The following is a 24,920-nucleotide window of genomic DNA, read 5'->3' on the forward strand; positions in this document are numbered from 1 at the left end:
GGTAGCAGCTGATGGCTTGACTTAAATGAAATCAACCAAAAGAGTGTATACCTGGGGACAAGCGAGGGATGGTAAAACAAGTTAAAAAAGAAACTCAGGTTTAAGAAAATGAAACAGAACAAAAATCTACAACAATATGATAGCTCATAATAAAAAAGAAGAAGAAGAAATGAAAAAAAGAGAAACAAAGGAAAAGAAAGAAACTATTTCAAGATGGAAGGCCACAACAATCAAACCAGATAAGGATACAAAAGTATCCACTGGATTTGAAACTGTGGACATCTTTGGTGACCTCAGCAACAGCAATTTCAGAGGAAGAGTGAGAAGAGAAGTGAAAAAGCACAAAAGGCCAAATTAGAGTTAAACACAGATATATTATAGTAACAGTGTGGTACTGGCATAAAGAAAGGCAATAAAGAACCCAGAAAGAAACCTTTACATACAGTGTCAAATGATTTTTGACAAGGGTGCCCATGGCCATTCATGGGGAAAGGACGGTCTTTTTAATGAGTGGCACTGGAAAAACTGGATATACACATGAGAAAGAATAAAGTTGGACCCTTACTTTACACCATATACAAAAATATATACATTAAAAAAAATTAATTCAAAATGTATCAAAGACTGACCTATAAGACCTAAAACTATAAAACTCCTAGAAAATATAGGGGGAAAGCTTCATGACAGTGGATTTGGCAACGATTTATTTTTTATTTTTATTTTTTTAGATTTTATTTATTTGACAAAGGAGGGGGCAGAGAGAGAGCGTGCACACACAAGCAGGGCAAGTGGCAGGCAGAGGGAGAGGGAGAAGCAGGCTCCCCGCTGAGCAGAGAGCCTGATGTGGGGCTTGGTCCCAGGACCCTGGGATCATGACCTGAGCCAAAGGCAGATGTTTAACTGACTGAGCCACCCAGGCACCCCTAATTTGTCAATGAGTTATTGGACACAACAACAAAGTCACAGGCACCAAAGGAAAAAAACAGACAAAGTGGACTTCATGAAAATTAAAAACTATTGTCCATCAAAGACACTGTCAGGGGCGCCTGGGTGGCTCAGTCGGTTGAGCAACTGCCTTCGGCTCAGGTCATGATCCCGGGATCCCAGGATCAAGCCCCACGTCGGGCTCCCTGCTCAGTAGGGAGTCTGCTTCTCCCTCTCCCTCTGCCCCTCACCCTGCTCATGCTCTTTCTCTCAAATAAATAAATAAAATCTTAAAAAAAAAAGACACTGTCAATAAAGTAAAATGGCAACCTATAGAATGGAAGAAAATATTTGCCAATCATATACCTGATAAGGGATCGGTATCCAGAATATATGGAGAATATCTAAAACTCAACAACAACAAAAAAAAACCCAAAACAACCCAATTTAAAAATGGGCAAAATATTTGAACAGACATTTCTCCAAAGACGTACAAATAGCTAAGCGCATAAAAATATACCCAACATCACTAATCATCAGGGAAATGAAAACCAAAACCACAAGGAGATACTACCTCATACCTGTTAGAATGTCCATTACCAAAAAAACACACAAACAAATAAACAAAAACCCAGAAGATAACAAGTGTTGGTAAGAACGTGGAGAAACTGGAAATTTTGCACACTGTTGGCGGTAACATAAAATAGTGCAGCCACTATGGAAAATTGTATGGCAGTTCCTAAAAATTTAAAAATAGAATTACCATATGAGCCAGCAATTCCACTTTTGAGTACATACCCAAAAGAATTAAAAGGACATATTTGGACATCCATGTTCCTAACAGCCTTATTCATAAGAGCTAAAATGTGGAAACAGCACAGGTCTCCATCCAGAGATACATGGATAAGCAAGATGCTGTATATACACACAATGGAATATTATTCAGCCTTAAAATGTATGGAAATTTTAACATACACTACAACACAGATGAACCTTGCTAAATGAAGTAAGCCAGACAGAAAAAGACAAATGCTGTATGATTCCACTTATATGAGATACTTAGAGTATTTAAAATTACTGAGACAGAAAGTAGAATGGTGGCTACTAGAGGCTGGGGTGAGGCAGGTGAATGAGGAGTTAGGGTTTAATGGATACAGAGTTTCAAGTTTTTCAAGATAAAAAGAGTTCTGGAGATGGACCATCCAACAATGTGAATGTACTTAATGCCACTGAGTTATATGCTTAAAAATGGTTAAGACAGTAAATTTTATGTTATGTATATTTTACCACAATTCAAAACTGAAAAAAAGTAGATATATTAAGACTTTAAAACTTTGGGCCTTACATAGCAGTGAAAAATAAACCCTAAGTATCTCTTTAAAGGCATAAAACTCATATGATAACCATAATATACATTATATTGGTTGTCACATCCGTTTTATATACTTTTATAAAGTATCCTTGAGAACTCCGGGGCTACAAAGGTGGTACATCTTTGGTAATGAGTTCCCATCCCTAGTCTGGGTATTAAACCACAAAAGAAGAGATAATAATGGCTGCCCTGGAAACAAGGACCGGCCAGTGCACTTTTAAGGTGTTCCTGGAAGAAGGGAGTAGTAATGTTATAGCCACTTCTGCTACTGAGCTTTGGAAAGGGCTGGTTCAAGGACAGCCCTTTCCTTTTATCCAGAAATAATTGGTTCATCAAAAGGAGCTCTTACTACCATCCTTGATACTGGATCATGATATTAAGAAACACCTCTCTAGGATACTTTCACAAAACCCACCCAGCAGCCCAGCTTGGCTGTAGAGTGGCCAGTGACTGAGAGGATTGGAAATTACATGTTAATTCTTCATTCTTCTTGTCTTTTTACATAGACCATATCTTTTCCCAAGGCAACAGAGACCTCAATTTCAATTTTAGTTTTATTCTTCAAATATGTCCTACAGTCAGTTCTCATAATCATTTTCTAAGTGGAACAAAGTTTAGGGAGAATTTACTCCATACATACCACAAAGAATGTTCTTCTTTTCTCTCTGAAAATACAGTATGCATAACGAAATGATTGTTAGGCTTATATTTTCAAAATTATTGGCAGCTTACCTACTCTTCTCCCTGCTGCTGTGTTATTTCCATTCATTCCAATACCACGGGCAGACTATAATTAAAACACAAAACATCTACAGAGGTAAGTTAATGAAGAACAGAAGAAAAGATCACTGAACATGAAATACTTGTACCTTTTAGTATTTTATTTAAATTCAAGTTAGTTTACATATAGTGTATTATTAGTTTCAGGGGTAGAATTTAGTGATTCATCAGTTACATATAACACCCAGTGCTCATTACATCAAGTGCCCTTCTTAATGCCCATCACTCAATTACCCCATCCCCCAACCCATCTCCCCCTCCAGCAACCCTCAGTTTGTTCCCTATAGTTAAGAAACTATTATGGTTGTATTTTATTATGGAAATGCTGTTGGGCTTTCATTTAATTAAATTTTTAATTAAATTAACTTGGAATCTGTTTCTCACATCCAGCAATATTTTACTTATTATTTTTCCTTAAGAGAATGAAATTTTATGGTATAAATAAAAGTTCTTATTTGGGAAAAATTAATAAAAATATTCAGCATTGGGGTGCCTGGGTGGCTCAGTCATTAAGCGTCTGCCTTTGGCTCAGGTCATGATCCCAGGGTCCTGGGATCAAGCCCCGCATCAGGCTCCCTGCTCCGCGGGAGGCTTCTTCTCCCTCTCCCACTCCCCCTGCTTGTGTTCCCTCTCTGGCTGTGTCTCTCTGTCAAATAAATAAAATCTTTAAAAAAATAAATTCAGCATTAAAAATATGTCATAAATTGCACAAAATTATTTTCAAATTACAGTTCTCAATTTAGGACTAAAACATTATTTAAAATTCAACTGTCAGAAATATTTTCTACAAACTAGATAAACATTTTATGAGAAACTTATGAAAAGAATTCAACCTTAGGCCTCCTTACTTATGTAAACAAAAAAACAAATTTTAAATATGTTGAATGAGTCTAAGGATAACTAGTAGAGCATACTGAAAGGCAAATACTTACTAGAAAAAAATCTGTAGGTTCTAACTGGGGAGAATTTTTCCTAAGGTTTTCCTCCTGAAAATGCTGGAGGCTTGTAGACAGCCCGATTCCAGAGGTCCGAAGCCTGCCTGCTCCATGTGTGCTCTGTAAGCTACCTCTGCTTGCACTCCGGGCCAGCGAAGCAAGAAAACCTATATTATTTACACAACCAACAGGCTCTTTGGAAGCCTTGTTAGCCATTTCTGTAATATCCCGAGCCTCAACTTTAGAAATAATATCAGATCTTTTCCTGGGTGAATCAACTTTAACAGCTCGAAAGCGAGTAGTCCTAGAGAAAGAAGAATCAGTTATATTTCGAACATCCAATGACCGAAGCACATTTTGTGATGCAGGAGACTGGAGATTCCCAGACTCAAAACATTTGGACTGCCTCTGTGATTTCACCAGAGAATTATGGAGCGACCCTGGTGTAGAACAGCGAAGAGGTGACAAGAGTCTATTCTTGTGAGGACTTAAGTCACGGTGGTTGAGAACTGTAGTTTCTACCGATTCACCACTCAACATTCTTGCAACATGTTTAAGATGCTGCTCTGCAGCTTTCAACCCTTTGTCATCATTAGTGAGTAAGAACTCTGAATTCACCTTCGGTGTGACTTCTAAGCCACTGCTCTGTTCATCAGTGTTTCCTTCTGTAAATGTAGCAAATGAACCCACTTCAGGTAGAAGTGATTCTTCAGTTACACATTCTTCTGAAGTTGAAAATAAAACAGTGTCATCTTCATTATTAGATGACAAATTTCCTGAAAAGTGTTTTGTCCGCCTAGGCAGGGATGATCCAAGATGGAGAACAGAATCAGCAAGCTCTTTGTCATTTTCCAACTCCATATGGGGTATCTGAGGTGGTAGTTTGATGCTACTATTGGAATGAGACAGTGTGTTACTCTCCCAGTTATAATCTTCCTTAAGAAAATCGCTAGCGATAGATGACACGGGTCTATCAGCAGGGGGCAGAGTTGCCAAACTTGAAACTGCATTGCTGGAAGTTTCAGGTAGATATGCATTCTCAGGAGAAGGTAAACATGACTGCCCAATGTGGGGGAGAACCCTTAACAATCTGTGGCGAGCAGCTGCCGTAGAACTACTAGAAGGTCGAGGAGCTATAGGTGGACGAGGTTTTACCTTGACAGCTTTCTTAGGCTAAAAAAAAGAGTGAATACATAATTTCTTACAGTCATTTTGTCTACCTATTAACAAAAATTAATGAAGGAAGAAAATGTTATTTACTGCAACACTGGCATTTTGATAACCTCAATTAAAAATATCTTAAAAGATTAAAATCTTAAGCTTATGACTGAGAAGAATTTTGCTCTCTTTCTCCATTGAGGATGATTTCCTGAGAATGTTAAAAAAGATAAATTTTGTTTTATTTATCTTCCTCACTACTGATTATTTGTCAGAGTTTTGCTGAGAAGAAAACTCACTGATTATAGGAGATATGATATTGCTGACCTATTTTAGATCGCCAGCAATTTTTCCTAGTAAGATGAGTAAATGTTGACTACATAGGTACTACAGAAAAGAGTTAACAGGCCTAAACTGCTATCCTTGCAAAGGCCTGCTTGCAAGGTTGGCCCTTGGCTAGCTTCTGGGAACTTGTATTTCAAGAGGGTTCCCACCACCCTAACTGAAAAGTGCCTAATCTGTTTGTATAAGCAATATGGTTTATGCTAAATACCAGCTTTCCTTCTGGGAGTCTGGAATTTTGGTACATGCTAGGCAGAGGGTGTCTACATCAATGGCCCCTGATAAAATCCCTGGGCACAGAGTCTCTAAAACACTTCCCTGGTAGACAATATTCCATAGTTGTGCTGACACAACTCATTGAAAGAGGAATAAAGCATGTCCATGAGACTCTTCTGGGAAAGGATTCTGGGAAGCTTGTGCTTGGTTTCCTCTGGACCTGAGCCATGAGCCTTTTCCCTTTGATGATTTTACTTCATACCATTTTTGCTGCAATAAATCTTAGCCATGAATGCAACTATATGCTGGTACTGTGAGTCTTCCTAGCAAATCATCAAATTGGGGAGTGGTCTAGGGGTCCTTAATACACTAAGTTTTAATAAAAGTATTATGACAATTCATGATGTCATGGATAAATTTAAAAATTAAGGATATGAAGCCTCAAGATATTGGCTGAAATGTGCATCAGGATGGGGTGGAACACCTGATGACCTAAACAACACTCCCAACCTAGAAATATAAGAAAAGCCAGATAATTTAGTGGACACCAGTTGAGGCAAGAAGTAGAGGAGCTAAAACTGCAAAGAAAGAACCTTGGAAAGATATGCTAGCTCCTGTAGCTGCTTTTATCCTAGGGCCATTGTCATGTCAAACTGCAATTCTCTACTCAACAAAAGTATTCTTCAAAAATGGAGGTGATGACTTCTGGGCCGTAGAGCTTAACAGTGGTTGCCTAAATCTGAATTTCTCCATGCATCCTCCAAAAAACCATACAAATCAACAAGCAAATAAGCAAATAAAATGACCCATAACTCATGCCTTCATCAAAACCAGGGGACAGATAAAATTAACTTCAAGTTACCTATAAGGAGAAAAATACCCAAATCTAGGAGACTCATCTGCAAAGCTTATGCCTGTGGTGAGAGACAAGAAAAAGTGTTGAGCCAGAGAGGAAGGAAGGAAGGGAGTAAGACAGAGAGGGAGGGAGGAAGGGAGAAAAGAGGGAGGGAAAGAGAGGGCAAGAGGAAGGAAAAGAAGAAAGGAAGAAAAAGAAAGGTGTGGATAATCAAGGGCTGATGGAACAAAGATAAAATAAACCCTTAAAGGAGAAAATCCCACTTGATTATGAAAATACTGAAAAGAGGTTTAAGATATAGGATATTCAGATTTATTTATTTGTCAGAGAGACAGAGAGCACAAACAGGGGGAGCAGCAGGCAGAGGGAAAGCAGACTCCCCGTTGAGCAAGGAGCCCAACATGGGACTCGATCCCAGGACCCCGGGATCATGACCTGAGCCAAAGGCAGATGCTTAACCAACTGAGCCACCCAGGCATCCCAAGATCTAGGATATTAAAACACAAGCTACTAGGAAACCAAAAGCAAGTGACTTGAAACTGTTCAGGACCTAAGGAGATAGCTTCAAGAAGACACGACTTCTGGGGAAAGAAGGGGTAAACTGAAAGTTCTCCATTGAGACTTGATAGTGAAGGTAAAGAAGGCAGCAAGAAAATAAAAGTAAGCATCCACTGACACAAAAGGGAGTCACCAAATCAGAAAACACAACAACCCAACCTTCCAATGAAAGAGTATTATTGATTAAAAAAACTGCATTTCACTATACCAAGAAAAGAAGGTGCTCTTGAAATAAGAAACTTACTTTGCCATACAAAATCCTCACTTTTGTCTACACACAACTGTTAATATTCCTTTGGTTAAATAAAAATTACAGGCATGCCTCATTTTATTATACCTGGCTTTGATGAACTTCGCAGATACTGTATTCTTCACAAATTGCAGGTTTGTGGCCACCCTGCGTCAAGGAAGCCTATCAAAGCCATTTTTCCAACAGCATTTGCTCACTTTATGTCTGTGTCACATTTTGAGCATTCTCACGATATTTCAAATTTTTTCATTATTATATTTACTATGGTGATCTGTGATCAGTGATCTTGGATGTTACTGTAATTGTTTTAGGGTGTCATGAACCCCACCCATATAAAATGGCAAACTTTATTGATAAATGTTGTATGTGTTCTGACTGCTCCACCAACAGACCATCCCCCCGACTCTCTTCCTCTCCTTGGGCCTCCCTATTCCCTGAGAAACAACAATACTGAAATTGGACCTACAATAGCCTTTAAGTGTTCAAGTGAAAGAAATAGTCGTGCATCTCTCACTTTGAATCAAAAGCTAGAAATGATTAAGCTTAAGGAGGAAGGTATGTCAAAAGCTGAAACGGGCTGAAAGCTAGACCTCCTGCACCAAATAGCCAGGTTGTAAATGTAAAGAAAAAGTTCTTAAAGGAAATGAAAAGTGCTATTCCAGTGAACTCACAAATGACAAGAAAAGTGAAACAGCCTTATTGTAGAAACGGGAGAAAGTTTTAGTAGTCTGGATGGAAGATCAAACCAGCCACAACATTCTCTTAAGCCAAAGCCTAATCCAGAGCAAGGCCCTAACTCTCTTCAATTCTATGATGGTTGAGAGGTAAGGAAGCTGCAGAAGAAAAGTCTGAAATTAGCAGAGGTTTAAAGAAGAAGCTGTCTCCATAACATAAAAGTGCAAGGTGAAGCCACAGTGGTGATGTAAAAGCTGCAGCCAGTTCTCCAGAAGATCTAACTAGAATACTTAATGAAGGTGGCTACACTAAACAACAGATTTTCAATGTAGATGAAATAGCCTCTTAATGGAAGATGTCATCTAGGACTTTCATAGCTAGAAACAGTTCTGTATAAAAGGAGACCAAGAAAACATTACAACTAGATGCAATGCATGATTCTTGATTGGATCCCAGATTGAAAACAGCAAAAATCAAAACAAAATAAAATCAAGTACATTACTGGGACATAGAGAAATATGAATATAGCTGACAGAATGTGTATCAATGATAAATCATATGTATGATAACTGAGTTGTGGTTATGCAGGAGAAGACCCTTGTTCTTAAGAGATAAATGCAAAATGAAGTATTTAGAGGTAAATGATATCTGCAACTAACTCCCAAACGGATCAGGTAAAAAAACAAGGAGAGAAAGCAAACATGTAAAAATGTTAATTGGTGAGTCAAGGTACAGTGTACATGGGTGTCCACTGTACTAGTCCTATAACATTTCTGAAAGACTGAACATTTCTCAAAATACAAAAGGTAAAATAAATAGGTTTTCTGATGAATGCTGAAAGAATCCATTATTAGAAACCCTAAATGAAAAGAAATACTAAAAGAAATGATTCAGATAGAAGGAAAATAATCCTTGAAGGAAAGCACATAATTGCAGAAAAGAATAAAGAGCAACAGAAAAGGTTAATATGTGGGTAAATATAAATAAAAATATTGGCAATATAAAACAATTGGAGAGGTTCAAAAATTTCGTAAAATTAAAATGTATGACAACAATGACACAAAAGATGTTTGGATATATAAGTGGGGTTAGAGTTCTAGAATTCTGTCATTAACAGGAAAGTGGTAAACATCATTTTTATTGGACTTTAGTAGTTAAGGATGCACATTATAATCTCCAGGGTAATCGCCTGAAAAACCAGCGTAAGGATGCATAACCAACAAAGTAATGCAGAACAAAAACCAAATAAGGGAAAAATAGACTAATCCAAAAAAAGGGCAAGAAGGAGAGAAAAAGCAACATAAAACAGCTGGTTAAACAGAAAAGAAAGATGATAAAAATCCAAATATATCAGTAATTACACTGAATTTAAGTAAAATAAAAGACTTAAGTTTGTCAGTTTAGATTTAAAAGATAACACATTGTGTGTCAACTATATTTCAATTAAAAAATAAAATAAAATAATAAAGCCAACAATATACCAGTTAGAAGAGACAAATCCTAAATATAGGGACATAAAGAGATTGAAAGTAGAAGGACAGAAAGAATATACAATAGAAACACAAAGCAAAAGAAAGCTAGCATAGCTATGTTAATAGTAGACAAAGTAGATTTTAGGACAAGTGCATTACTAGAGATAAAGAAAAACATTTTATAATAATACAAATGTTAAACTACAAGACAGATACTACAATTCCTTAGATATCACACAAATCTGTAGTAGATCAAATGACAATTTCAAAATATATAAAATAGGGGCGCCTGGGTGGCTCAGTCGTTAAGCGTCTGCCTTCAGCTCAGGTCATGATCCTGGGTTCCTGGGATCAGCCCCACATCAGGCTCCCTGCTCAGTGGAAAGTCTGCTTCTCCCTCTCCCCAACTTGTGTTCCCTCTCTCACTGTGTCCCTCTGTCAAATAAATAAATAATATCTTTTTAAAAAATGTAAAATAAAAATAAACATCTAAAAGGAGAAACACAAATCTGTAACAAAATAGGGAGACTTTTTAAATAAACACTCTCTCAAAAATGGACAGAAAACAGACCCCCTACAAAAAAAATCAGAAAGGATACAAAAGATCTGAACAACACAATAAACTTGATCTAACTAATACATACAGAATATTACATATAGTGATTCATTACACACCCTTTTCAAGTGCACAAGTAGCATTTACCAATATGCTTTGTCACAAATCAAACCTTAATTAATTTCAAAGGCTTGAAATCATTAAGAGTATGTTCTCTGACCACAGTGAAATTAAACTACAAATCAATAACAAAAAGGTATAAATATTCCACATGTTTGGAAACTAAGGAGGCCACTTCTAAATAAGCCATGAGTCAAAATATAAAGGGGGATTTTGAAAAGATGAGGAGTAAGGGACCCTATTCCAACTGGTCCCCAGAATTGAGCTGTATATCTACCAGACCACTCTGAACACCCACGAAATCAGCCTGAGATGTAAGATGATAGATCTAGATCTCTACAAACAGGATATTGCAGGCGGTTGGTTTCGAGGTCCAAAGCGGGGAGCAGGCAGATATCGGAGGATAAACGGAAGGGGGAGGGAACCTGGCCATGGGGATCCTACACCGCACGTGAGCGATAGCCTCCAGTGATGGGGACGGGGCACAGACTCACAGACCAGTGGTGGCGGGGAAAGGACATTAGGGCAGCCCCCCAGACTGAAACCCGAGCGGTGGGCAGCGCATGCAAACTGGGGGCAGCTGGCGGTTTTAGAAGCACAAAGGGCAGAGATGTGCCCCAACCTGGAGGCAAGGACTAGGAGCGCTGCGGAGGGGCGCACAACCCAGGACACTGCAGTTTATAGCAGCACAGACAGAAACGGAGAGTGTGGCCTGGAGAGCTCACTGAAGAACAGACTGTGATCTCTCTGCTCTGAGGCAGAGGGTTGGAAACGGTCTGTTCTGCTCTGACTCCCAGAAAAGACAGGGAAAGCCGCCAGGGAAAGCCACCAGAAGAAAAGCCCCAAAAAACCGGTTTTCACTGAGCCCATCCCCACCACAGGGGGCAGGGCAACTCTGACCAAACAGGGTTGCCTGACTGACAGTGTGGCAGGCCCCTCCCCAAGAAGAAGGCTGGGAAAACAAGAGGCCAGCAACCCTAAGGTCCCTATAAAATAGGTGCATCTTGCTTGGGTTGTGGTCAATAATTTGGATTCTATACATTCCCTCAACCACTCCTCAACAGAATGACTAGGAGGAGGAACCCCAAAAATAGGAAAGACTCAGAGACTATGACTTATGCCCCAGATTTACAAATGGATTCAGATATAACCAAGATGTCAGAGATGGAATTCAGGCTAGCAATTGTGAAGACAATAGCTAGAATGGAGAAATCAATTAATGGCAACATAGAGTCTCTAAGGGCAGAAATGAAAGCTGAATTGGCAGAACTTAAAAATGCCATCAATGAGATCCAATCCAATCTAGATAATCTAACAGCTAGGATAAGCAAGGCAGAAGAACAAATTAGTGACCTGGAAGACCAATTAATAGAAAAAAGGGAAAAGAGGAAGCCAGGGAAAAACAATTCAGAATCCACGAAAATAGAATCAGAGAAATAAGTGACACTATGAAACTTTCCAATGTCAGAATTATTGGAATCTCGGAGAGAGTGGAGAGAGAGAGAGGACTAGAAGATATATTTGAGCAAATTGTAGCTGAGAACTTCCCTAATCTGGGGAATGAAACAAACATTCGTGTCCTAGAGGCACAGAGGACCCCTCCCAAGATCAAGGAAAACAGGCCAATGCTCTGGCATGTAATAGTAAAACTTGCAAATCTTAGAACCAAGGAAACCATCTTTTTTTTTTTTTTTTTTTTAAAGATTTTATTTATTTATTTGAGAGAGAGAGAATGAGAGACAGAGAGCATGAGAGGGAAGAGGGCACAGGGAGAAGCAGACCCCCTGCTGAGCAGGGAGCCCGATGTGGGACTCGATCCCGGGACTCCAGGATCATGACCTGAGCCGAAGGCAGTTGCTTAACCAACTGAGCCACCCAGGCGCCCCAAGGAAACCATCTTAAGGGCAGTTAGGGGGAAGAGATTCCTTACGTACAGAGGGAGGAACATCAGAACAACGTCAGACCTATCCACAGAGACCTGGCAAGCCAGAAAGGGCTGGCAAGACATATTCAGGGTACTAAACGAGAAGAACATGCAGCCAAGAATACTTTATCCGGCAAGACTGTCATTTAGAATGGATGGAGAGATGCAGAGCTTCCAAGACAGGCAGAAACTGAAAGAATGTGTGATCACTAAGCCAACCCTGCAAGAATATTAAGGGGGGTTCTATAAAAGGAGAAAGACCCCAAGAGTGATATACAACAGAAATTTACAGGGACAATCTATAAAAACAAGGTCTTTACAGGCAACATGATGACAATAAATTCGTATCTTTCAATAATCACTCTCAACGTGAATGGCCTAAATGCTCCCATTAAATGGCACAGCACTGCAGATTGGATAAAAAGACAGGACCCATCCATATGCTGTCTATAGGAGACTCATTTTGAACCTAAAGACACATCCAGACTGAAAGTGAAGGGATGGAGATCCATCTTCCATGCCAGTGGACCTCAAAAGAAAGCTGGGGTAGCAATTCTTATATCAAATTAGATTTTAAACTAAAGATTGTAGTTAGAGACACAGAAGGACACTATATCATTCTTAAAGGGTCTATCCAACAAGAAGATCTAATAATTGTAAATATCTACACCCCCAACATGGGAGCAGCCACCTACATAAGCCAACTGTTAACCAAAATAGGCATATTGATAACAATACGTTAATTGTAGGAGACCTCAATACTCCACTCTCAGCAATGGACAGATCATCTAAGCAGAAAATCAACAAGGAAACAAGAGCTTTGAATGACATACTGGACCAGCTGGACCTCATAGATATATACAGAACATTCCACCCCAAAACAACAGAATACTCATTCTTCTTGAGCACACATGGAACTTTCTCCAGAATAGATCACATACCGGGTCACAAATCAGGTCTCAACCGATACCAAAAGATTGAGGTTATTACCTGCATATTCTCAGACCATAACGCTTTAAAACTGGAACTCAATCACAAGAAAAAATCTGGAAGGAATTCAAACACTTGGAAGCTAAAGACCACTCTGCTCAAGAATGTTTGGGTCAACCAGGAAATTAAAGAAGAACTTAAACAATTCATGGAAACCAATAAGAATGAAAACACATTGGTCCAAAACCTATGGGATACTGCAAAGGCGATCTTAAGGGGGAAATACATAGCCATCCAAGCCTCACTCAAAAAAATAGAAAAATCCCGAATTCACCAACTAACTCTACACCTTAAAGAACTAGAGAAAAAGCAACAAACGATGCCTAAGCCATGCATTAGAAGAGAAATAATTAAAATTAGAGCAGAGATCAATGAATTAGAAACCAGAAACACAGTAGATCAGATCAATGAAATTAGAAGCTGGTTCTTTGAAAGAATTAATAAGATCGATAAACCACTGGCCAGACTTATCCAAAAGAAAAGAGAAAGGACCCTAATTAATAAAATTATGAATGAAAGGGGAGAGATCACGACTAACACCAAGGAAATAGAAACAATTATTAGAAATTATTATCAACAACTATATGCCAATAAACTGAGCAACCTGGATGAAATGGATGCCTTCCTGGAAATCTATAAACTCCCAAGACTGAAACAGGAAGAAACTGACAACCCGAATAGGCCAATAACCAGTAACGAGGTTGACGCAGTTATCAAAAACCTCCCAAAAAACGAGAGTCCAGGGCCTGGACTTCCCCCCCGGGGGAATTCTACCAAACATTCAAAGAAGAAATAATACCTATTCTCCTAAAGCTGTTTCAAAAAATAGAAACAGAAGGAAAGCTTCCAGGCTCATTCTATGAGGCTAGCATTACCTTAAACCCGAAACCAGGCAAAGACCCCATCAAAAAGGAGAATTTCAGACCGATATCCCTGAGGAATATGGATTCCAAAATCCTCAACAAAATCCTAGCTAACTGGATCCAACAATACATTAAAAGGATCATCCATCACGACCAAGTGGGATCTATCCCTGGGATGCAACGGTGGTTCAACATTCGCAAATCAATCAATGTGATAGAACACATTAATAAGAGGACAGAGAAGAACCATATGGTCCTCTCAATTGATGCAGAAAAAGCATTTGACAAAATACAGCATCCTTTTCTGATTAAAATTCTTCAGAGTATAGCAATAGAGCAAACATTCCTCAAGTTCATAAAATCCATTTATGAAAAACCCACAGCAAATATCATCCTCAATGAGGAAAAGCTGAGAGCCTTTTCCTTAAGATCAGGAACACATCTAGGATGCCCACTTTTGCCACTATTGTTCAACATAGTACTAGAAGTCCTACCAACAGCAATCAGACAACAAAAAGAAATCAAAGGTATTCAAACTGGCAAAGAAAAAGTCAAACTCACTCTCTCTTTGCAGATGACATGATACTTTATGCGGAAAATCCAAAAGACTCCACCCCCAAATTATTAGAACTCATACAGTAATTCAGTAATGTGGCAGGATACAAAATGCACAGAAATCAGTTGCTTTCTTATACACTAACAATGCAACTGTAGAAAGAGAAATTAGAGAAACGATTCCATTTACAATATAACCAAAAACCATAAGATACCTCGGAATAAACCTAACCAAAGAGGTAAAGGATCTATACTCTAGGAACTACAGAACACTCATGAAAGAAATTGAAGATGACACAAAAAAATGGAAAAACATTCCCTGTTCGTGGATCGGAAGAATAAACATTGTTAAAATGTCTACGCTACCCACAGCAATCTATACCTTCAATGCCATCCCGATCAAAATTCCAATGACATTTTTCAAAGTGCTGGAACAAACAACCCTAAAATTTGTATGGAATCAGAAAAGACCCCGAATCACCAAGGAAATGTTGAAAAACAAAGCTGGGGGCATCACGTTGCCAGATTTCAAGCTATATTACAAAGCTGTGATCACCAAGACAGCATGGTACTGGCACAAAAACAGACATATAGACCAATGGAACAGAATAGAGAACCCAGATATGGATCCTCAACTCTATGGTCAAATAATCTTTGCCAAAGCAGGAAAAAATATGCAATGGAAAAAACAGAGTCTCTTCAATAAATGGTGCTGGGAAAATTGGACGGCTATATACAGAAGAATGAAACTCAACCATTCTCTAACACCATACACAAAGATAAACTCAAAGTGGATGAAAGACCTCAATGTGAGACAGGAATCCATCAAAATCGTAGAGGAGAACATAGGCAGTAACCTCTTTGACATTGCCTACAGCAACTTCTTTCAAGATACATCTCCAAAGGCTAGTGAAACAAAAGCAAAAATGAACTTTTGGGACTTCATCAAGATAAAAAGCTTCTGGAGCGCCTGGGTGGCTCAGTCATTAAGCGTCTGCCTTCAGCTCAGGTCATGATCCTGGGATCCTGGGATCGAGCCCTACATCGGGCTCCCTGCTCCGCAGGAGGCCTGCTTCTCCCTCTCCCACTCTCCCTGCTTGTGTTCCCTCTCTCGCTATGTCTCTCTCTGTGTCAAATAAATAAATAATTTTTTTAAAAAAAAGATAAAAAGCTTCTGCACAGCAAAGGAAACAGTCAACAAAACAAAGAGGCAACTCACAGAACGGGAGAAGATATTTGCAAATGACACTACAGATAAAGGGCTGGTATCCAAGATCTATAAAGAACTTCTCAAACTCAACACCCAAAAAACAAATAATCAAGTCAAAAAATGGGCAGAAGACACGAACAGACACTTCTCCAAAGAAGACATACAAATGGCTAACAGACACATGAAAAAATGTTCATCATCATTAGTCATCAGGGAAATCAAAATCAAAATCAGTTAGAATGGCAAAAATTGATAAGGCAAGAAACAACAAATGTTGGAGAGGTTGTGGAGAAAGGGGAACCCTCTTACACTGTTGGTGGGAATGCAAGTTGGTACAGCCACTTTGGAAAACAGTGTAGAGGTGCCTCAAAAATTAAAAAATAGAGCTACCCTATGACCTAGCAATTGCACTGCTGGGTATTTACCCCAAAGACACAGATGTAGTGAAAAGAAGGGCCATATGCACCCCAATGTTCATAGCAGCAATGTCCGCAATAGCCAAACTGTGGAAAGAGCTGAGATGCCCTTCAACAGATGAATGGATAAAGAAGATGTGGTCCATATATACAATAGAATATTGCTCAGCCATCAGAAAGGATGAATACCCAACTTTTACATCAACATAGTTGGGACTGGAGGAGATTATGCTAAGTGAAATAAGTCAAGCAGAGAAGTTCAATTATCATACGGTTTCACTTATTTGTGGAACATAAGTAATAGCATGGAGGACATTAGGAGAAGGAAGGGAAATATGAAGGGGGGGGAAATCGGAGGGAGAGATGAACCATGAGAGACTATGGACTCTGAGAAACAAACTGAGGGTTTTAGAGGGGAGGAGGGTGGGGGGATGGGCTAGCCTCGTGATGGGTATTTTTTTTTTTTAAAGATTTTATTTATTTATTTGACAGAGAGAGACACAGCGACAGAGGGAACACCAGCAGGGGGAGTGAGTGAGGGACAAGCAGGCTCCCAGCTGAGCAGGGAGCCCGATGCGAGGCTCGATCCCAGCACCCTGGGATCACGACCTGAGCTGAAGGCAGACGCTTAACCGACTGAGCCACCCAGGCGCCCCCGCCGTGATGGGTATTAAGGAGAGCACATACTGCATGGAGCACTGGGTGTTATATGAAAACAATGAATCGTGGATCACTACATCAAAAACTAATGATGTATTGGATGATGACTAACATAACATAATAAAATTTAAAAAAAAGTAATATAAAGATTTAATGTAATCTCTATCAAAATCTCAATTACATTTTCTTCAAAAATAGAATAATCCATCCTAAAACTCATATGGAACCTCAGGGAACTCCAAATAGCCAAAACAATATTTTTTTTTTTTTAAAGATTTTATTTACTTGACAGAGAGAGAGAGCAAGAGAGGGAGCACAAGCAGGGGGAGTGGGAGAGGAGAAGCAGGCTTCCCGCTGAGCGGGGAGCCCGACGCAGGGCTCGATTTCAGCACCCCAGGATCATGACCTGAGCCGAAGGCAGACGCTTAATGACTGAGCCACCCAGGCGCCCCCAGCCAAAACAATCTTAACAAAGAAGAACAAAATTGTAGGTTTCTTACCTCCTGATTTCAAACTTATTTCAAAGCAACAGTAATCAAAAGAGTGTGGTACTCAAAAGAATGAAAAGAAACCAGTACCTTTACCATATACAAAAATAAATTCAAAATGGGGACGCCTGGGTGGCTCAGTCAGTTAAGTGTCTGCCTTCAGCTCAGTCATGATCCCAGGGTCCTGGGATCGAGTCCCACACAGGGCTCCTTGCTGGGCGAGGAGCCTGCTTCTCCCCCTGCTTATGCTCTCTCTTTCTCTCTCTCTCTCTGACAATAAATAAAATCTTTAAAAATAAATAAATAAATCCAATATGGATTAAAGACTTGAATATATGACCTGAAACTATAAAACTCCTAGAAGAAAACATAGCCAATAAGCTCTTTGATGATGGTCTTAGTAATATTTTGGGGGGCCAGTCTCCTTAGGCAAGGGCAACAAAAGCTAAAGTAAACAAATGGGATTACATCAAACTAAAAAACTTTTGCACAGTGAAGGAAAGCAACAACAAAACAAAATGGCAACCCGCTGAATGGGGAAAGATATTTGCAAATCATATATCTGATAAGGGGTTAATATCCAAAATATGTAAAGAACTTACACAACTTAATATCGAACAACCAACCAACCAGATTAAAACATAGGCAGAGGACTTGAATAGACATTTTTCCAAAGAAGATATACAGATGGCCAATAGGCACATGAGAAGATGTTCAATATCACTAATTATTGGGGAAATGCAAATCCAAACTACAGTGAGCTATCACTTCACATCTGTCAAATTGGCTATTACCAGAAAAATTAAAACAACAAGTATTAGCAAGGATATAGAGAAAAAGGAACCCTCATACATTTGGTAGGAATGCCAGCTGGTACAGCCACTCTGGAAAACAGTATGGAGGTTCCTCAAAAACTTAAAAATAGGGGAGCCTGTGTGACTCAGTTGGTTAAGTGTCTGACTCTTGATTTTGGCTCAGGTCATGATCTCAGGGTCCTAGAATCAAGCCCCCCATTGGGTTCTACACTCAGCAGGGGGGCTGTTTGAGGATTCTCTCTCCCTCTTCCTCTGCCCCTCCCTCCACTCATGTTCTCTTTCAAGCAAATAAAATCTTTTTAAAAAATTAAAAATAGAATTACCGTACAATATATCAAAATTCTACTTCTGGGCATTGACCTGAAGAAAAGAGAAACACCAATTGAAAGAGATTATGTGTGCTCCTATGTTCAGTGTCACATTATTTACAATAGCTAAGATATGGAAGAAACCTAAGTGTCCACTGATAGATGGATAAAGATGTGGTATATATACGCAATGAAATATTAGCCAAAAAAAAAAGAATAAAATCTTGTCATTTGCGACAACATGTATAGATCTTGAAGGTATTATGTTAAGTGGAATAAGTCAAACAAAGACAAATACTGTATGATTTCACATATACATGGAATGAAAAAAACAAAACAAACAAAAACAAATGGAGACAAACTCATAGATACAGGAAACAAACCAGAATGAGGGGTTGGGGGCGGGACAAAACAGATGAAGAGGATTAAGAGGCACAAACTTCCAGTTATAAAAGAAATAAGTCATGGGGCGCCTGGGTGGCTCAGTTGGTTGGGCGACTGCCTTCGGCTCAGGTCATGATCCTGGAGTCCCTGGATCGAGTCCTGCATCGGGCTCCCTGCTCAGCGGGGAGTCTGCTTCTCCCTCTGACCCTCCCCCCTCTCATGTACTCGCTCTCTCTCATTCTCTCTCTCTCAAATAAATAAATAAAAATCTTTATAAAAAAAAAAGAAATAAGTCATGGTGATGTAATGTACAGCAAAGGAAATACAGTTAATAATATTGTAATAACTTTGTGTATTGACAGATGGTAACTAGACTTATTCTGGGGATCATTTCATAATATATAAAAATAATGAATCACTATGATGTACACCTAAAATTAATAGGATATATTGTATGTCAATTATATTTCAATAAAAAAATAAAGGTGTGGTACTGGCATAAAGACAGACATATGGACCAATGGAATAGAGTAGACAGCCCAGAAATAAACCCTCACATATGTGGTCAAATGACTTTCAACAAAGTATCAAGACCACCCAATGGGGAAAAGACTGTTTCTTCAACAAGTGGAAGAGGGAAAATTGGATACCCACATTCAAAAGAATGAAGTTGGGAGTCTTACCTTACACCACATACAAAAATTAACCTAAAATGTACCAAAGATCTAAATGTAAGACCTAAAATTATAAAACTTTTAGGAGAAAACAGAAGGAAAAGCTTCATGACATTGGATTTGGCAATGATTTTTTGGATACGAAATCAAAAAAGTATGGGCAACAAAAGTAAAAACAGATAAAATGGACTACATAGAAATTTGAAATTTTGGTGTATCAAAGGACACTACCGTCAGAGCAAAAAGGCAACCTATAGGAGAAAATATTTGCAAATCACATACCTCCTAAGAATTCAGTATCCAGAATATATTTCTAAAGAACTCTTAAACCTCAACGACAAAAACAAATAACCGAATTCAAAAATGGGCCACAGACTTGAATAGACATTTCTCCAAAGAAGATATACAAGTGGTCAACTAGCACATGAAAAGATGCTCAACATCACTAACCTTTAGAAAAATGCAAATCAAACCTGCAATGAGATATCACCTCACACCAATGAGGATGACTACTCTTTAAAAAATAACAAAAAAGCAAGTGTTGGTGAGGATGTGGAAAAATTGGAAACTTTGTGTATCACCAGTAGATTGTAAGATGGTACATACAACTGCTGTAGAAAACAATATGGCAGGGCGCCAGGATGGCTCAGTCGTTAAGCGTCTGCCTTTGGCTCAGGTCATGGTCCCAGGGTCCTGGGATCAAGCCCCGCATCGGGCTCCCTGCTCGGCAGGAAGCCTGCTTCTCCCTCTCCCACTCCCCCTGCTTGTGTTCCCTCTCTTGCTGTGTCTCTGTCAAATAAATAAAATCTTTACAAAAAAAAGAAAACAATATGGCAATTCCTCAAAAAATTAACAATAGAATTACCATAGGATCTTGAAATTCTGGGTATATATCCAAAGGATTGATCTCAAAGAGATATTTATATACCCATGTTGATAGCAGCATTCTTCACAACAGCCAAGAGGTAGAGTCTCCATCGACAGATGCATGGGTAAATAAAATGTTATACACACACACACACACACAAAATGGAATATTACTCAACCTTAAAAATATGGAAATTATGACATATTCTACAACATGGATGAATTCTGAGCACATGGCTAAACGAAGTACGTCATCCACAAAACAAAAACAAAAACAAAAAAATAAAACTGTATGATTCCACTTTATACAAGGTATCTAGAGAGTCAAGTTTATAGAAACAGCAGAATTGTGGTTGCCAGGGACTGCAGGGGGAGCAGGGAAATAGGGAATTGTTTAATGAGTACAGAGTTTCACTTTGCATGATGAAAAAGTTCTAAAGATTGATTGTGCAATAGTATGAATGTACTTAACATTACTGAACAACATGTAAACTCAAAAATGATTAAGATACTAAATTTTATGTATATTTTACAACTAAAAACAATTAAAAAATTATAAAATCTAGGTGATAGATAAATGGGTGTTCACTGTAAAATTATTTCAATTTTGCTGTATGTTAGAAAAAATTACAGACCAATTTCCCTGATAAAAGTCCTAAATACAGTATTAGCAAATGAAACATAAAGATATAAAAAGGAAGATTCATCACAACCAAGAGTGGTTCATTCTAAGAATGTAAGAATGATTTCATATTAAAAAAAGTAATTCACATTATCAGAATATTTTTGCTCCATGCAAAATGATTTTTAATTTCTTTGGATTTATTCCACCCATCGACTACTTAGAAGTGTGTTATTTCCAAAATATTGGACTTCCCAAATATCTGTTATGGATTCCTAGCTTTATCCCATTATAATAAGAGACCCTTTTTGTATGATTTCAATCTTTTCAAATTTATCGGGACTTGTCTGATAGCAAACAATATGGTTTATCTTAGTAAATGTTCTGCGTGCACTTAACAAGAATGTATATTCTGCTGTTTTTAGGTGGAGCATTCTGTAAATGTCAATCAGAACAAGTAGGTTGATAGTGTTATTCAAGTCTTCTTAGATCTTTTCTGATTCACTAGCTTTTCTATCAATTTTTTGAGAGTGTGAATGTAGAATTCTTCTAAAATAACTGGGTTTGCTGATTTCTCTTTGAAGCTTTTGCTTTGCATATTTTGAAGTTCTGTTATTAGATGCATAAACATTTAGATTGTGGAGAAAGAAATTTTTTTCAATAGAGCTAGGTCAACTGTTCTCCACCTGGAAGAAATTATCTTTACCCTACTTCACATTACATTTTTTAAAAAGTTTTTTTAGATGGATTGTAAATCTAAATGAGAAAGGAACAATTACAGAGCTCTTGCAAAATTGGCGTAGTGACTAAAGCTACATATAAACCTACCCTATGACAAGTACCTTCCTAGGCTTATGCCCCAAAGAAAAGAGTGCATACGTCCACCAAAAACATGTATAAGAATGTTGAAAGCATCTTTACTGATGAAAGCCAAACACTACAAACAATCCAACCTATCAAAAGGAGAGAAACAAACTGAAGAATAGTCATACAATAGAATAGTACATAGCAGAAAAAAGAATGAACTGATACCCACAATATGGATGATTTACAAAAGTATGTTGTTGGGCAAAAGAAACCAGACCAAAAAAAAAAAGAAGAGGATATTTATACAAAGTTCAACAACTGGCAAAACTAATTTATGGTGACAAGTGTAAGAATAGTAGTTATTTCTGGGAGTAGGGAAAGGTTATAAGGAAACCTGGTCCTATTTTAATCTGGGTTGTACCTACATGAGTGTATATAAATGTAAAAATTCATCAAGCTGTACATTCAAGATCTGTGAACCTTATTATATGTATATATTATATTTCAAGAAAGAAAAAGGGATTAGTTATTAAGAGAGTGAAAAGCAAAGTAACAGAGTAGTGATATGTGTGTGTGTGTATGACAAAGGATTTATATCCAGAATACATAAAGATAAAAAAAAATCAATAAGGAAAAAACATACCACTGAACAGAAAAATGCCCAAGAGATATGAACAGGCATTTTACAAAAAGGGATATCCAAATACCCAATAAACATGGGAAAGGTGCTCAACCTCATCAGTCAGAGGAATACAAATTAAAACCACAATGTGAGGCAACTACACATCAACCAGAATGACAAAAATAAATAAGAAGGATCATACCAAATGCTGGTAAGACTGTGTGAAAACCCTCTCTCATTCACTACTGGACAGTTGAATGTAAACTGGTTCAATTACTTTGGAATTACTTTGGAAAACTGACAATATCTAGTAAAGCTAAACATAGGAATATTCCTTATCAAAGCCCAAATAGAGGCAGTATCTATAAAAAGCAAACATTAACAGAGCATTTTAAAAAGTAACTATTGCAAGATTAAGATTAGACTATTTTTTATTATCCTTCTTAGCACTAGAGCTATGAAATTAAAAAAAAACAGTGAATTATTTTAAGTGCAATATATCACAGTAGATGTATTGGTGGCCTAAAAAAACAATTCATCACTGTTAATATCTCAATAAATAACTGAGGCCAGAAACTTGAAATGAACAATATTTTATAAATAATTCATTTTCACAATTATCAACAGACCTCAATGCTGTGAGCCCTGCAGGGACAAACTAGAGAAAAGCCTGGCCAAATGCCAACAGCTTCACCTTTTTGCTGAGATTCATGTTCTCCATCTTAGCCTTCAGCAGCTTCATCTTATTCATAGTTATTGAATTTTCAATTATCTGTTGCCCAGAAGGAGAAGGCTCAATTTCTTCATCTTCATCCGTATACAAATTATACACAGACCCACCACTGCAAAGAAAGCAATAATTACTACTGAGATGTTTCTGATACCTGCTCAATGACTAAAAATACTTATGTGCAATAGAAACTATACAGATGCTGCTAATGGTAAAAGAATAAATCTTGTCAATGTAAATTCAAGGCAAATGTATTTCAAAAAATATACTTCTTAGAAGAAAAAAATAAATATGGATAAATACCATGATCTAGCATGACTGACATATCTAGCACAGCTAAGCTTTTCTGAAGTCAATATACCACAAGTGAAGGTCTTAATGGCACCTACTACCTCACTCCCACAGAAGCAAAATCCATCTTCACAAAAATGCACTGATTTCATTTTATCAGCCAAGGCTGATAATTGCAAAACCTAGACCACAGGCTGATCAGAATTCCATTTAACCATAATGAAAAAGAAATTGACACAGAAGTCCAGATTTTTATTCATCCTGAGAGGATTTTCACTAAAAAAGAACTCACACAGGTGTCATTAGAACATTATCTGTTCTTAAAGAACAATGAAAAAATAAGAATAACAAGATTTTTTTCAGCATTTGGAAGCATAACCACCTAGAACAGCGTGTATTTTAAAATGAAAAAAGAAACCCCAGTCAAGTCATGTCACAAATTATTATACATGTAAAACATCTGAATTACTGATCAGTCACCATGACATTTATTCATACCTTAACATAATTATTATTTGGAGCCCCTTCTCTTTGACTGCATAATATACTGGCACTTATCCCACTATCCTCATATTTATACTTATATGTCTATCTTTCCTTCTCACTCCCCCCATATGTAAGCAAGATGAAAGCAGATATTAGGCCTTATTCATCTTCTTAGTCTCAGTGCCTGGCACAGTGCTTGGTGCATAGCCAATAAATGTTGAACTAAACATAAACATTAGTGAAATTTCACTCAGCTTTTTCAGTAACAGTAAAATTACAACGGTAAAGGTTTAGGATAAACACAAGTTCAGCATATTTGTAGAATGACTAAGATTTTAAATAGAGCAGACTAAGAATAAGTATTGATCACCATGTCTGATTTACTTACAGAAAAACTAAAGTATGTATCTCTGCTAATGTATGAGGGTTAACAAAATTTCCTGTTCTATATGGTTGTAAGAAATGGAAATAATTTAGGATAACCTTAAATAAGAAGGGCATATTCCATACCACTTCTGAAGCACATACTACCACCACACAAAGGCGAAGTACATAATGGATAGCCCCATTCTTAAAACTTTACATGGTGAAAATGATGACATTTTGAAATCACAGATGAACTACGTGCATAGCAGGTACAGCATCAGGAGGAATGACAGCGGAAATATGTCTCCATAAGCAATTTAGTCCCTCGTGTTTGACTGGTGACCATCACTTGCACCTACTGTAGATGCCTACCACAATATGAAAATTGACACAATGGGAACAACACTAAATTAATATTGCTATCATTTACTGAATGCTACTCTGCCAGATACTTTTTACACGCTATTTCTAATCCTCATAAAAACTATGTAAGGTGATATTATATCTCATTTTATAAATGAAGAGATGGCAGTTGAGAGAGGTTTTACTAAACCTGTAAATGGTGGACTTAAGATTCAAATCCCCTGCCTCCAAAGTCTACTCTTTATACTATTTCCTGTTGCTCCCT

At 37.9% G+C, this 24,920-nt stretch overlaps 1 protein-coding gene across 6 annotated transcripts in view; it reads right to left on the minus strand.

Moving 5' to 3' along the window:
- Positions 1-24,920, minus strand: part of ZFAND4 (zinc finger AN1-type containing 4) — an 83,714-nt gene that overhangs the window by 5,595 nt on the left and 53,199 nt on the right. For 5 of the 6 annotated variants that reach the window (XM_036119929.2, XM_078077440.1, XM_078077443.1 and 2 more), the window contains 3 exons: positions 23,114-23,261; positions 4,009-5,184; positions 3,029-3,083 (listed from right to left, as the gene is read on the minus strand). In XM_036119929.2, the coding sequence (XP_035975822.1) occupies positions 3,029-3,083; positions 4,009-5,184; positions 23,114-23,261 (1,379 nt within the window). Of the gene's footprint in view, positions 1-3,028; positions 3,106-4,008; positions 5,185-23,113; positions 23,262-24,920 lie in introns of all 6 variants that reach the window. The other variant, XM_078077441.1, reaches the window with a different exon arrangement.

Source organism: Halichoerus grypus, chromosome 7 (assembly GCF_964656455.1).
Source record: "Halichoerus grypus chromosome 7, mHalGry1.hap1.1, whole genome shotgun sequence".
NCBI lineage: Eukaryota > Metazoa > Chordata > Mammalia > Carnivora > Phocidae > Halichoerus > Halichoerus grypus.